This window comes from Uloborus diversus, chromosome 8 (assembly GCF_026930045.1).
Source record: "Uloborus diversus isolate 005 chromosome 8, Udiv.v.3.1, whole genome shotgun sequence".
Lineage (NCBI taxonomy): Eukaryota > Metazoa > Arthropoda > Arachnida > Araneae > Uloboridae > Uloborus > Uloborus diversus.
The window spans coordinates 93,031,537-93,044,751 of NC_072738.1; the positions used below are offsets into that span (position 1 = coordinate 93,031,537).

At 32.3% G+C, this 13,215-nt stretch overlaps 1 protein-coding gene across 1 annotated transcript in view; it reads left to right on the forward strand.

Moving 5' to 3' along the window:
- Positions 1 to 9,208, forward strand: part of LOC129228023 (DNA primase large subunit-like) — a 54,843-nt gene extending 45,635 nt beyond the window's left edge. Inside the window, 3 exon segments of the mRNA XM_054862650.1 lie at positions 333 to 415; positions 1,317 to 1,476; positions 8,991 to 9,208. Of these exon segments, the coding sequence (XP_054718625.1) occupies positions 333 to 415; positions 1,317 to 1,476; positions 8,991 to 9,145 (398 nt within the window). The 3' untranslated portion in view covers positions 9,146 to 9,208.
- The last annotated feature ends 4,007 nt before the right edge of the window (positions 9,209 to 13,215 follow it).

Sequence of the window (13,215 nt, forward strand, 5' to 3'; positions counted from 1 at the left end):
CCACCAGGAGATATTTTAACTGCAATCAACACAAAAAGTATACTCAACAAAGGCTGTTAAGTCGATTAGCGACAAGCGTAAAGCATGTTTGGCAAGAAAACCGAACGGAAAAGAAATGCTGCTGTTAAGCATACATACGTGTATTTGTGATTTAGATACATGTATTTATGATTATACTACTATTATTATTATTACCTTACTTTCTACAGTTTAAAGCTTCCAGATAATTGATTTGAATTGACCAAAGTCATATGAGGTATTTTTCGTTTTGTGCTTCCAAGTTTCGAAATTGTATGTTTAAGAAATAAGGATTTTTCCTCATACATTTCCAGGTTGTCCTTATAAGCATTTTGATGAAAATAATCTTAGACAGAAGCTGCACAGTACACACTTAAATTCTTCAGGCATAAATGAGGTAAGTTTCATTCTGATTTCAGATTTATTTTTTCATTTTAGCATCAAAATTATTTTTTATTTTGTTTTTGTCATAAAAATTTAAAATTGCCAAACTTTCGAAATGATTATTAAAATTATTGATCAAAATGTTATAAAACTCATGATTTCTTATAAAAAGAGCATTATCTGTAATGTTTTCAGTTAAACCTACCACTTGGGGGGGGATATATACATTTAGCTTTCGTGCATCATGGAAAATAAAAGCCAGGTTCAAAAAACATCAAAATTTGAAATTCTATGTGCTCATCCATGTGTGAAATTTTCTGCTTTATTTTCAAAGTAAGATAATATTTTCCCTCCCTATGTATAAAATACACCGGCAGCTCAGGTATTCCATCTCAGTTGTGGGTGGTAACTTACTGCAAAATACTCAGCTTTGTCTTCAATCTTTGAGTTGAACTGTACCATTGCTGCAGTAACTCGTCTGATATGCTAATTCTACATTAGCTACCAGTTTGTTTGGCTCCTTTAAGAGGTTTTCCTCTACCAGCTCAGTTACTTCATGTCCCGGGCTGATGAGTGCTAAAAAGCACGAAACTGCGGTCTTCGATTGAAATAACTGAGCTGCCGGTATGTTTTATGTATTTACTTACAGTAACTTACTGCGAAAAAATCCCTCCCCGTGGTTTTAATACTTTATTTTTAAATTGCAAGATAAATTTTTGGCAATTCAAATTTCAAATTCTTTGAAAATAGTATTGTAATTTTCTTTTCCCATCTACTTTTTGTGAAAACACAACATGATGCTCAACTTATTTTTCTTCTGTTATTCATGTAGGCACTTTGTGAATTTTCCTTTTGATTTTTATTCATGAATGTTTAAGCTTTTTTTTTTACATTGCACTTTTCCACTTTTATAGGTAATGGATTTAGCAGCAAAAGGACATTATCAGATTGCATGTACTCGTTACTTTGAACTTACCCATCAAGATATGTCTGTTGATCAGGGTATTAATCATCCTAACCAGTACTTTGAAGAAAGTCAAAAAATAGCAAAAGGAATCAAGAAAAACGACAAAAGTAAGGGATTAGTATTTGTAATTGCTTGAAATTAGTACAATCTATATGGTAAAATTCAAAGATTATATGTGATTAACCTTGCATTTTTTACAGGGCCCCCTTGCTAAATCATGTGAGTTGTCCCTTCCATTTTTTCATTTTAGTCATGAATAATCTTTTTATCATGAATTGCATTGAGTGATTGCAGGCAACTGCTGCAAATTGCATGTCCAAGAAAAATTGAAATGCAGCTCATTTGGTCAGCATTATCTTTTTAAGTTTTAATGATATTCCACTGAAATGTTTTAGTTGGCAAATCTACCAGAGGCGTAGCTAGACCAAACTTTCGGGGGGAGTTACTTCTTTTATATATATTTATATATATGTGTATGTATATATATATACATATATATATATTTATATGTATGTGTGTGTATATATAAACTTTTTTTAGTATTAAAAAAATAAAAGGGAGGTGAATCTTACATACTTTGGAATGACTTTGAAATGGAGTGCCCCAAGTCCGACACTTGTGTCAAACAAAACAAAAGCAAAGAATTTTTTTAATATTTTTTTAATGTTATAGAAAATTCAACTTTTTTTTTTCCTCCATTTAATTTAAAGTGAAATTTTCTAGCAATGGTCTTGTCAAAACCAGTTAATCCAAACCAATGAGCGTGTTCCGTTCATTTCAGTGTGTCTGCTTAATTTAGAGGCTAGCACACATCTACAAAAGCTGGTACCCCTGAAAGTTAATAGATGCATCCATTTCCGCCTGTAAACTGGATGTTTGACTTTCAATCTCATCGGTGGTCAGACTATAAAGACTATTTTTACTAACTTGGTTTGCACTAAAAGTATGAAATAAAATTTTAAAAAAAAAAGACTCCTTGAAATATAACCCACAAAAAATGAAATTACTTTTCATATCGTTATATTTGTATGTTGCTTTTTATGTATTTACATTTATGCTAATTTTAAAGCAGTTAATAAAATTTGAATTAAAAAAAAGGGGAAGAAATGTAGGCGGTAGAAAGTTATTCGCTCAAAGCTGCATATGTGTTCTCCTCTCAAGTTTTTATTTTTAATTTTATTAGCTGCTTTAGAATTTACATAAATATCTATTTGAGAGAGCAACAGCAATTTTCGAGTTTTATAAACAGAAGTCTTTTTTATTTTCTACTTTTTAATGCGAACCAAGCTAACAGAAATAGTCTAGATTTATTTCGTTTTTTAACATTTTATTCATGTAATGCTATGCAGTTTTTCTGTTGAATTAAAATAAAATTACCTTCAGAAGGATCCGATGGGACTACTGCTGCTTCGCAGACTGCACTTCGTTTTCTTCAGCCGACGTTAACTTTCTCTTTTTAGAGCAATCCTTTTCGTCATTTTCATTTTTTTTTCTTTGGGTTTAAAAAAGCTTGTTGTCGGTTTTGCTTGCTTCATTATGCAACAACTTTCACTTAGAATGTACTATTTTAAACAGACTGTACGTTTCCAAAAGAATATGCAGTAAATACTGGCTGAAAAATCAATGTGATTGCAATGAATACTCTATGGTTAGCAAAGGTTGTTTTGATTATGACCTATGATGACACACACGAGACCAGACCAACAAAAACCTCTATCGTCTTGAATTCCGGTCATGCTATCATTTTCGGATTCAAAGCCCAATGATCTTTAAAGCAGCAAACAAAAACATTTTCTTCAACTCAGAAACACAGGAGTTGTCTTCAAGATCTGAGGGGGCAGTGGGAAAAGGGGAGAAGTGTGTTCCACGAATAGGCTTTCTCGGAAGATTAACAAAAGGACAGTCGTTTCACGCACTTTCTTGGAAGAAGAGTAAAGGGGTGAAATTCGCAGGTTTGATATTTAAGATGAACATTTCAAGTTCATGATTAAAGGTCATTGAAGTTAAAAGCCATTTCGCTCTGTTATCTGGATTAGTACTGTTCTTTGGTTGCTCTCTTTCTTAAAATTGTGATTCCATAGAAAACTGAAATGATAGGAGTAAAAAGAAAGTATAAGATTTTTTCAAGTGATGAAAAAAGGAAAATTGTAGAATATTGGCCAAGTTAGATTTGCAGCAATTGCTAACTTCAAGAAGATAAATAATGAATGAAAAAGAAAGAAAAAAAAATCAGATACCAAAATGCAATAAAAGGCTTTTTCTTGAAAAAAATATGCTTAAAGTTTCTTTTAGTGTTAAAATGATTCCTTAAACTCGTAATAAAGCACTTAATAATGTAATAACAGAATAAATACCTAACAAAACTAATACAAAGGAATTTTAATCAAGAGCTCACATTGTCTTGATTTCAAATTTTCACCATCATATTCCCAATTTCTATAAAGTTTCTTAAAGCCCCCGTATCTCAAAACCACTGTATCTCAATTTTTTTCTTTCCTATGAAGTTCGAAATCTACAGATTCAACTGTATGCAATATTCCCACTGTGCCACTCATAAAATTAAACATATTCAACAATTTGCAGAATATATGTCGAAGAAAGGCTATATATACATGGGTTTAACAAATCAATCTCATTTCTAATGCGAAGGGGCAAATTTCAGTCAATTATCAAAAAATTGTCACAGCAGAGGGTCTTTACGCTTGAGGGTCACTCATGGAGCAGATTTTCAATGGCATGGGAGGGGGGGGCAAAGTGAATTTTTGACCTTTGTTACTCAGAAAAAAGTCATTTAGTTTTTTTCTTTTTTTTTCTTTCTCTTCTCTTTTCTTTTTCTCTCTTTTTTTTTTGAGACAACCATTTCAGGGGAGGGGGGGTTGTCCCCCAACCCCCCCCCCCTTAGCTACGCCCCTGAAATCTACTCAGTTATAAAATTTTAGAAGTTATAAATTGCTATATTTTACACATGCAGGGTAAGACTAATTGTTTTAAATGTTCATACTTCAGTAAATTTTCAAAATTTCTATTTGAAATTTAAATGTAATGATTTTCTAGTATGCTGTCAAGTTTTCTGAAAGTTTGGTAAAATTGTCCAAGAACTCTATGTTATCAGCCAAAACATGGAAACAAAATTGATATTTTTGAAAGAAATGCTTATATCTCGTGAATATAAGTGATACTTTCACGAAAATCTATAAAATTATTGTACATAGTAAGTAAACTAATTGTTGAAATATGCAGCTGATTTCCAGCTATTTACGATGAAGAATAATCAAAATGCAATTTTGGTTTCTTCAATTTGTTAATTTGTTGCTGGTTCCTTAAATACATGGTTTTCTTTTATTCTTATTGAAACATGTCAGCTGAAGCATACCTTTTATGAGACAAAAGTTACAGAACAATTGTTCTATTATTTCTTTAGAAATTCTTTAAAATCTGCTTCTGCAAGTTTTTTTTTTTTTTTTTTGTCTGCCCACTGCAGAAGCAAAAATTAATGGAAAAAATAGAAATAGCACTCAAACAAGATTGATCAAAACTTAATAAGCATTTAATAAATTTTAATTTGTTTTTATGAAATGATTAAAATTATAATTTTTTGTATATGTCTTATACTGCTAGTTAAGAATGAACTAAGAACTAGGTGAAAGAATTACGTAGCATGTCCAAAAAAAATTTAACAACTCATTAAAAATGAAAAGAGCTTAATGAACCAAAAGTTATTTAACGTTATTCGTTGATAAAATGTCTCATTTTCCTTTAACATATTACTTTGATTATGGACCAATTCCATTTATCATAAAATGATAAACTAATTTGAGGATGAACTAAGTAACTCATTGATGTACTAAGTACATCAATTGAGAAGAATTGATTTTTACCTAATTATGCTAAATGGAAGATTCTAAATAGAAATCTAGTTTTGTAGAAAAAGCTTTAAAACCTATGTTCTAAAAACTCAGTTTCCAATCATCACATGGTGGACATACGAGAGCCTTCAGGTTTTTGTGAGGGTCACGAGACCTTTCTAGAATGCCACTGGTGTTCTGCTGATGAGGCCTCACCTGTTCACATCTTACCTTGCTTGGGATTTGCAAATGGTGATATCCTTTGCAACCCACAATTATTTATAGAGATACGGTCAACTCTCGATAACTCAAAGTCCCAAGGAACCGGCTAAAACTTTCCTAGTTATTGGTTCGGTTATGGGAAGTTTCCACAACAGTCTCAAGAGTTTGGGACCTGATGAAGATTTCGAGACAAAAGTGTATTTGAGTTATAAGCTTCGAGTTATCGAGATTTGACTGTATTTAGATTCATGGGGATTATCTAGCCCTGCTAGACAATTTCGAGATAAGTAAAAAAAAAAAAAGACACACACCTATGCCTCATCATACCGTATTATTCCGCATTATCCGGCATGCCACAAAACTCGGGGATCACCAGATTTTCAATAACACTCTCCTGGTCCTTTCTGGCATGCCGGAAAAATAATACTGTAAAAAATATATATATTCAACTAAAAAATGAAAATAAGTTCTATACATATCTTGTTAGTATTAATAAACAGTTTAATTTTGTAAAAATATTTACTAACAATGTCATTTGTTATTTTATCCAGAAAAATATTGTTTAATAGTGAATAATTTTATAAAAATTAAATTTAAACTAAGTAAGCAAACATTTAAGCAGTAAGTTGCCGCCCCCAAACCAGTGTAACAAATTTACCATAGATATTCAATAAATAAAAATTAAATTTACCTCGCTAAAAGGAACCTAAAACAATTTATTTTAAAAAATTATGAACAAATTGCAGTAACGATGATTGCTTCTGAATTGGTTACTTTATTGGCAGATAATTAAATACATTAAAAATGACCTACCATAAATAACAAACACATACACTTTTTTTTTTTTTTTTTGAAAGAAGGTTACTTTTGTGATTCATTAACTTTTTTCCTTATAGTGGTTTATTTTCTCATTGGAACTGAATGGGTAAATTTACTTTTGTTTTGTTGCAAAATAAACCTTGAATTATCCAGTATGCCGGAAATTTCAAATTTCACTGCATGCTGGACAACCTTGCTTTTTTCCAGCATATCGGATACTGCAGGGTAGTACAATATTTAAATTGTCATATAACATATTCCATGTGCATACCTGCCAACTTGTACGGTTTGGCCGTACATTGTACGGTTTTGGTACAAATTGTACGATTGTAAGGTTCTGTACTAAAATTGTACGGTTTCGCGTAAAATTTCCCTCAAAACCTAAAAATGCAAAACTTTCGTTCAAACAATCGAACGCGCTCAAGCCCATCTATCTACAATCGACCGGAGCCAACGCGCAATGCTTTTACGCATGGTGATCACGTGATCACTGAGCTTCCAAACCCGAGGCTTTACGCGAAGAAGAAATGCGCAATTTCAACTTACCATCCAACACTTTTCTCCTAGCCTCTACGCATGCGCTATCTTTACTAATAATAAAGCTGAAAGTCTCTCTGTCCGGAGGATGTCTGGATGTCTGGATGTCTGTAGGATATCTGTAGGATGTCTGTAGGATGTCTGTGACGCGCATAGCGCCTAGACCGTTCGGCCGATTTTCATGAAATTTGGCACAAAGTTAGTATGTAGCATGGGGGTGTGCACCTCGAAGCGATTTTTCGAAAATTCGATTTTGTTCTTTTTTTATTTCAATTTTAAGAAAAAAAAGTATCATAAAAAACGAAATTATCATAACGTGGAACCGTGACATGGGTACAAGCCAATTGGCGCGATACGAAATTATCATAACGTGGAACTGTAACATCGGTACAAGCCAATTGGCGAGAAAATTCACCATACATTATTTGTAAATATACAAGCGAACCAAAAGACCTTTAATTTTTCTATTACGGGCGAAGCCGTGCGGGTGCCACTAGTTTGTTTATAAACGAGGGAAGTTGTTAAGCCCGCCTCCATGCGTCGATCGTGATTTTTAGCAACTCGTTGAGCATCCACTCCTGCCGGCTAGAAAGACGTGCAGCAATAGCGTAATCGGCGTTGCTCGCCTCGTGTGAATTTATTTTTGGATTTTGCTTCCGTAACAGTGTTCTTTCTTTCTGGATTGAATAATCGTCACTGCCGTGAAATGGAAAAGAAAAAAGGAAAAAATTATAATCAAGTGTTTCTGGAATCTTATGCACAAGAAATCCCCAGCATAAAACAGTCAAGGAAAGGGCCCTCATTTGCGCTCTGTACCATTTGCAGTTGCGATATAAAAATTGCGCATGGTGGCAAAAGTGATATTAAGGACCATGTTGCAACTAAAAAGCACCAAGATTATATGGCAATTTAAGAAAAATCTCAGAGACTCGGGACATTCTTTAATCGTGTGGACGACGCTGCGGGAAGTGATGTCATACGCGCGGAGTGCCTCTTCACCAGTTTCATATTAGAGCATAATCTGCCTATAGCAATAGCTGATCATGCAGGGCAACTCTTTAAAAAAATGTTTCCTAAATGTGAAATTGCTAAAAAATTTGCATGTGGTCGGACTAAAACAAAAAATAATGCACATCCATGAAAGACTTTTGGGAAATTTTGTCAATGTCCGCAACTTCAGCATGCATTAATACATCGCTATTAACAGGAAACTTGAGTCTGATATAATTGCATCATGCAGACAAGTACTGTCTTACATCAGAATAAAATTGCTGTTTTTCCTTACTTTCTAATTTATTGACTACTTTTAAGGTAGCACTACCAATTAACAAATCTTGGTCATTTTTCTGGTTGCATCTCTCAGCATACTTCACATCAGTTATACATACACAACTTTTGAGAACAAATGGCTGAACAAATTTGCATAAAATATCTTTAAACATTTCTAACAATAAAGAATTCAAAATATGAATTTTCGGTTCTGCAGACTGCAATATTACATTTGTTTTTTCAAAAATTGGTATCATGAAGTCCAAAAATAAACAATAAGCTTTGTTGGCTAAATCTGCTACCTATAAACATTTAAAAAGTATGGAGGCAGAGTAATTTTTTTTTTTTAATTTGCAGTATGAGGTTGGACCAAAATTAGGTACCCCAGTACCTCATCAAGATATTGTAATTTTTTGAACATTTCTGTTTTTAGTTTTCAATGGCCTTCTATGTTTTCTAGTACAGTTATGTTTCTTGTAATGTAATAAAAATGTAAAGGAAATTAGAGTGTTATTGTAATTTTGAATCATTGTAAGGTTTTGAACGGGAGATTGTAAGGTTTTCCAAGTAGACATGTTGGCAGGTATGCATGTGTTCTTGAAGTCTCTCTCATTTTCTTCTAAAACAGTGTTTGAAAATTTAAGCGGATCAATTATGATTCAGATAAAATAAAAAAGAATTGAAATATGTTTTCACTTTAAAAAAAAATTGTGGAATAGATAAATCCTTAACTGAAACTAAACTGCTCTCAAAAAAAAAAAAAAACTTATAGAAATGGAATCGTATTCTTATATGAATGAATGCCTTCTTGAATTCTTTAAAAACTATAAAATACTTGTGATCTCTACTACCTTGGTAAGTTTCAGGTCTTTAAAATAGTTTTATAGCTTAAATATTGTGTTATATCTTTTTTTTCTGTTTTTTTTTAGCTTATATTCAGAATACAGTTCCAAGGACATCAGCTTCAATTAAACATGTAAAAGAATCATCAGAAACCAACAAACCAGCAAATGATGATATGGAAATGGATACTGAATCAATTGAAGACATTGAAGGACTTTTAGCTGGATTGCAAGGTGTATAAGTTACATCTAAGAAGTTTTTCATACTTATGTGTTTCTTATAAGTAAAAATTGATGTACACTGAAACTTCTTGTATCTACTTCTTTCTACTGTGTTGTATCATGTCTTTTGTATATTTTATAATGAATTAGAACGAGTCTGTATCTTATTTATTAATAATAGTTATGTACTAAATAATTTTCGTTGTATTCATTCTAAAAACAACTCAGTTGTTCTTTTCACTACATGACTTATTTAAGAAGATGCTTATTTAGTTGAATTTTATTTTAAAAAATGGCAACAAAAAAGTTCTTAATTAATTTTATTATTTAGCAACAGTCAAACCATAGAATCCATAAGTCTACTTCTTTCTGCGGTTCAAATATTCTGAATAACATTCAAATTCTTGTAATTTAAAAAATACTCAACTGGAGCAATTTCTGAGCAAACACATTACAGAAACAATTGTTTTAAAGATATTGATGCATACAATACCAAATTTTTTGGAGCATCTTAAAAATTGCTTGCCACTAGAATTGTATCTGGTACTGAGGTACTTTATCAGAACTTGAGCAGAACCTAGCTTTTGGTTTTGATTTATCTTTAGTTGGGGCACCCCTAACCTGGTATCATTGTGAAGGTTATACGAATCCTAATCACACCATACAAACGCTGACAGGTTAGGTTTCCCTTACTATAGTTCAACAAATTTCATCAGGGATAATAGTTATAGAATATTCAACAATTTCATTGGTATTTGCACTCTGTCCTAAATCAATCAGCCCTAGCAATTTTACATGCAATATACTGACAGCTCGGTTATCCCATCCAAAAACTCCAGTTTCGTCCATGTCCATCAGTAAAAATGAGGTAATAACCAAGATGGAGACAGATGCCTCTGATTGAAGTTGAGAGTGTCAACAAACTGGTAGATAAAATATATTTATTTCACCAACGAGAGTCGGCAGACATGGTGCGGGTTAGCTCGGAAATTGAATGCAAAGCTTGGGTATCAATCAGTAAGTTACCGCCCCTAACCCTGGGCTAAGGCAGAACTAGATGCAATATGCCAACAACCCGGTTATCCCATACAGAGACTGCAATTTCAGGCTGCCGGTATATTGCATGAATATGTACAATAATTACTACCTGTACCCGCACGACTGTGTTCGTGCTATAAAGTTTAAAAATAAAAAAAAAGCTCTTTGGGCAAACGTGAATTTCCTTTCCTAATCCGAAATAAAAAGAAAGATTATATTTCATTGATTAAAATGTGCACACATAATTTTCCCTTAATTCCAACCATATTCCATGGCGTAATAAAAAGAATCCTGAAATAATGGCAACAACTGTCCTTCAAAACTTTTAAGTTTGAAAAAGAAAATGTGTGTCAGGGGACACTCGGCAGAAGTGATAACTTTCCTAGTTAATAAATTATTATCATTATTTAATCTTATGAAAGTAACAATTTGCTTATTGTAGCTATAATAAGCAGCGAAATTTTTGCATTGTATGTTATCTAAAAACATTTGCAAAGACCGCATCAAATACAGTTCCGTGACTTCTAGTGGCTTCTTCTGGCTTATTAATCATTTTTAAATTGTAATTTGGATTGTAGAAACGATACTATATTTTTAGCTCATCCAGAAGCAAAATTAACATTAAAATCTCCGGTTAAAATTAAAGAAATTGTATGATAATCTTCATTGACTAAAGCAGAACCTTCTTGTGTATAATTTAAAAGCTGTTTATGAATAAATTGAATAATACTTGAAATACTTTTGTTTGGAGATATATATATCCTGGCAATAATAATTTGTTGCTTTGCTTCATTGAGATATTCCACTATACACATTTCACCAATACCGTTTTGTGTAGCCCTATTAAAGCTAGTAGTACTATTAACATGCAATCCTATATTTGGAGTGAATAATTATGCAATCAAGATCATTCTGATAAACTGCTATGCTTCCTGCTCTTATAATTTGACGCTTTAATTGCATAATACGTTTAAAATATAGAATAATATTAGTAGAATCATTTTCAAGCCATGTTTCACATAATAAAAGAATATTACAGCGTTGAGAGACAGAATCAAAAAGATCGAGACTATGAACATTAAGGCTTTGACAATTAATTGAAAAAAATTTTGAAAAAAATAAATAAATAAATAAATTGTCTTCAAAATTGCTCTAAATGAAAAATAATTTTATTCTTTGATCACCATTCAGACTACTTTTAAACATAAGTTTTGATGTTGGCGCAAAAACAATAGATTAAATGACGCGTCGTTTCTAAATATTTCGTTTATCAGAAAAAACACTCAAACTTACAAAACATTTTAGATTTTACTGTGTGATGAACAACTTAAATATTTGTTTATTATTTTTGTTTTCACGGCCGTCCCCAACCCCCACATTGTGGAGTCTGCAGGATGAAGTTCGTTTAAAATATGTACTCCTTATCACGGTTCAAAACCCTAAATGAAGCAAGATATTTTTAGTATAACTAATCACAAAAATGTTTTTGTTTTGAAAATAAATTTAAAGATTAAATGCTCTTTTGAATATATATTGTTTACAATGTTATTGGTATTATATTGTATTTTTAACTCGCCTTTTGTTAGGAGTTTGTGCTATGTTGCGACAATCGTCCATCTTCTGTTAGTTTCATTTCTTTCTCTACTATCATTTAACACCTAAAGCTGACCCAAAGAGTAAAGAAACAAAATTTCCCTGACCATGCGCACTTCTGTCATATGCGCGAACGAAAGGAATTACCCACACATAAGAAGTTATCACTTCAATATCTGTTGGGAACAAGAAACTCTAATGACAGGTCTCACAGCTAAGTTAAATATATTTTTTAAACATTGAATTTTAATTTTTGAATACTTTTTTCTTTCTCCTTGTGAGTCTCTTCGCTCTTTCAAGCAATTATCAAAATAAATATTGTAAAACAAATCATAACACTACAAAAGCTAAAAAATTCATTAATTACTTATTAAGTGGTGTTTTCTAAAAAACACTCTCACATTTAAGAAATGATTTTTTTTACCTTTATATCCAAAAATATCGTGGGTTGTATTTTCAAACATGTTAATTTTGTCAAAATAAATTTTGGAACATTTATTAATCAGAGTAGAAATTTTTTTTATGAAATCAAAAATGAACGGGGAAGGAAAATTAATAAAAAATTTCAATAAGATCTTTATAAAAGGAAAAAATTGAGATTTCATGACTAGTTGTTAAATGTTTTTACTTCGAAAAAGAAAACGGATTGTCAATAGCGGAAAAAGTTTTCAAACTGAGTTATACTAGACTAGTAGGGAGCAATTAACCCAAGGGCGAATCCAGAATTTTTTCAAGAGCTGCGTCATTATAACTCAGAACAATTGAAATATGAAGATTTAAACTTTTTGTTGATGTGGTTTAAAAAACCCAATTGCTTATGATATAAAAGAAAGGCGGTATGGGGACCCTTTCCCGAATATTTTCTGAAATTAAAGCCTTCAAAATGCGATTGTAAGGCCATATTTTGTAATATTAGGCTCGTTAATTTTTGAAATTTAAGCTACAAAAACGCAATTTTAAGCGATTTTTGATGTTGTTGAGTATTTGGGGGCTTTAAGCTGGAAATATCGCGAAATTAAAGACCTTGAAACGAAATTTCAGATTCTTCATAATGCTTTCGGTGTGTGTGTGTATGGAGGGGGGGGGGGGGAGTTCGGTAGAGTAGCATTTTGAACATTTTCTTATTTTTAGACGAACGTAGGAAACAATAGAAAAAAGAAAAGAAATAGGACGGGGGTGGGGGAATAGAGTTGGCTGATTAATAAGCTGTAGCTATCGAATATTTTTAATTCAGGTCCCGACAGAATTGGGCCCCGCATTTGCTAAGTCTGGCTGTGTGCAGTCTCCCCTGCACACACTATTTTGATTACTTTTGTGTCTGTTGTATTTAAAAAGAGCTTCAATTGAAAACATGGAAATTTCTTAAAACTTCTGAGAATTTTGCGAGGCCGTCGGCGGTCGCTGACGTCGCGCGCCGCCACTGAGCTTGGAATGGCGTTTTGATGGGATATCAATTTCT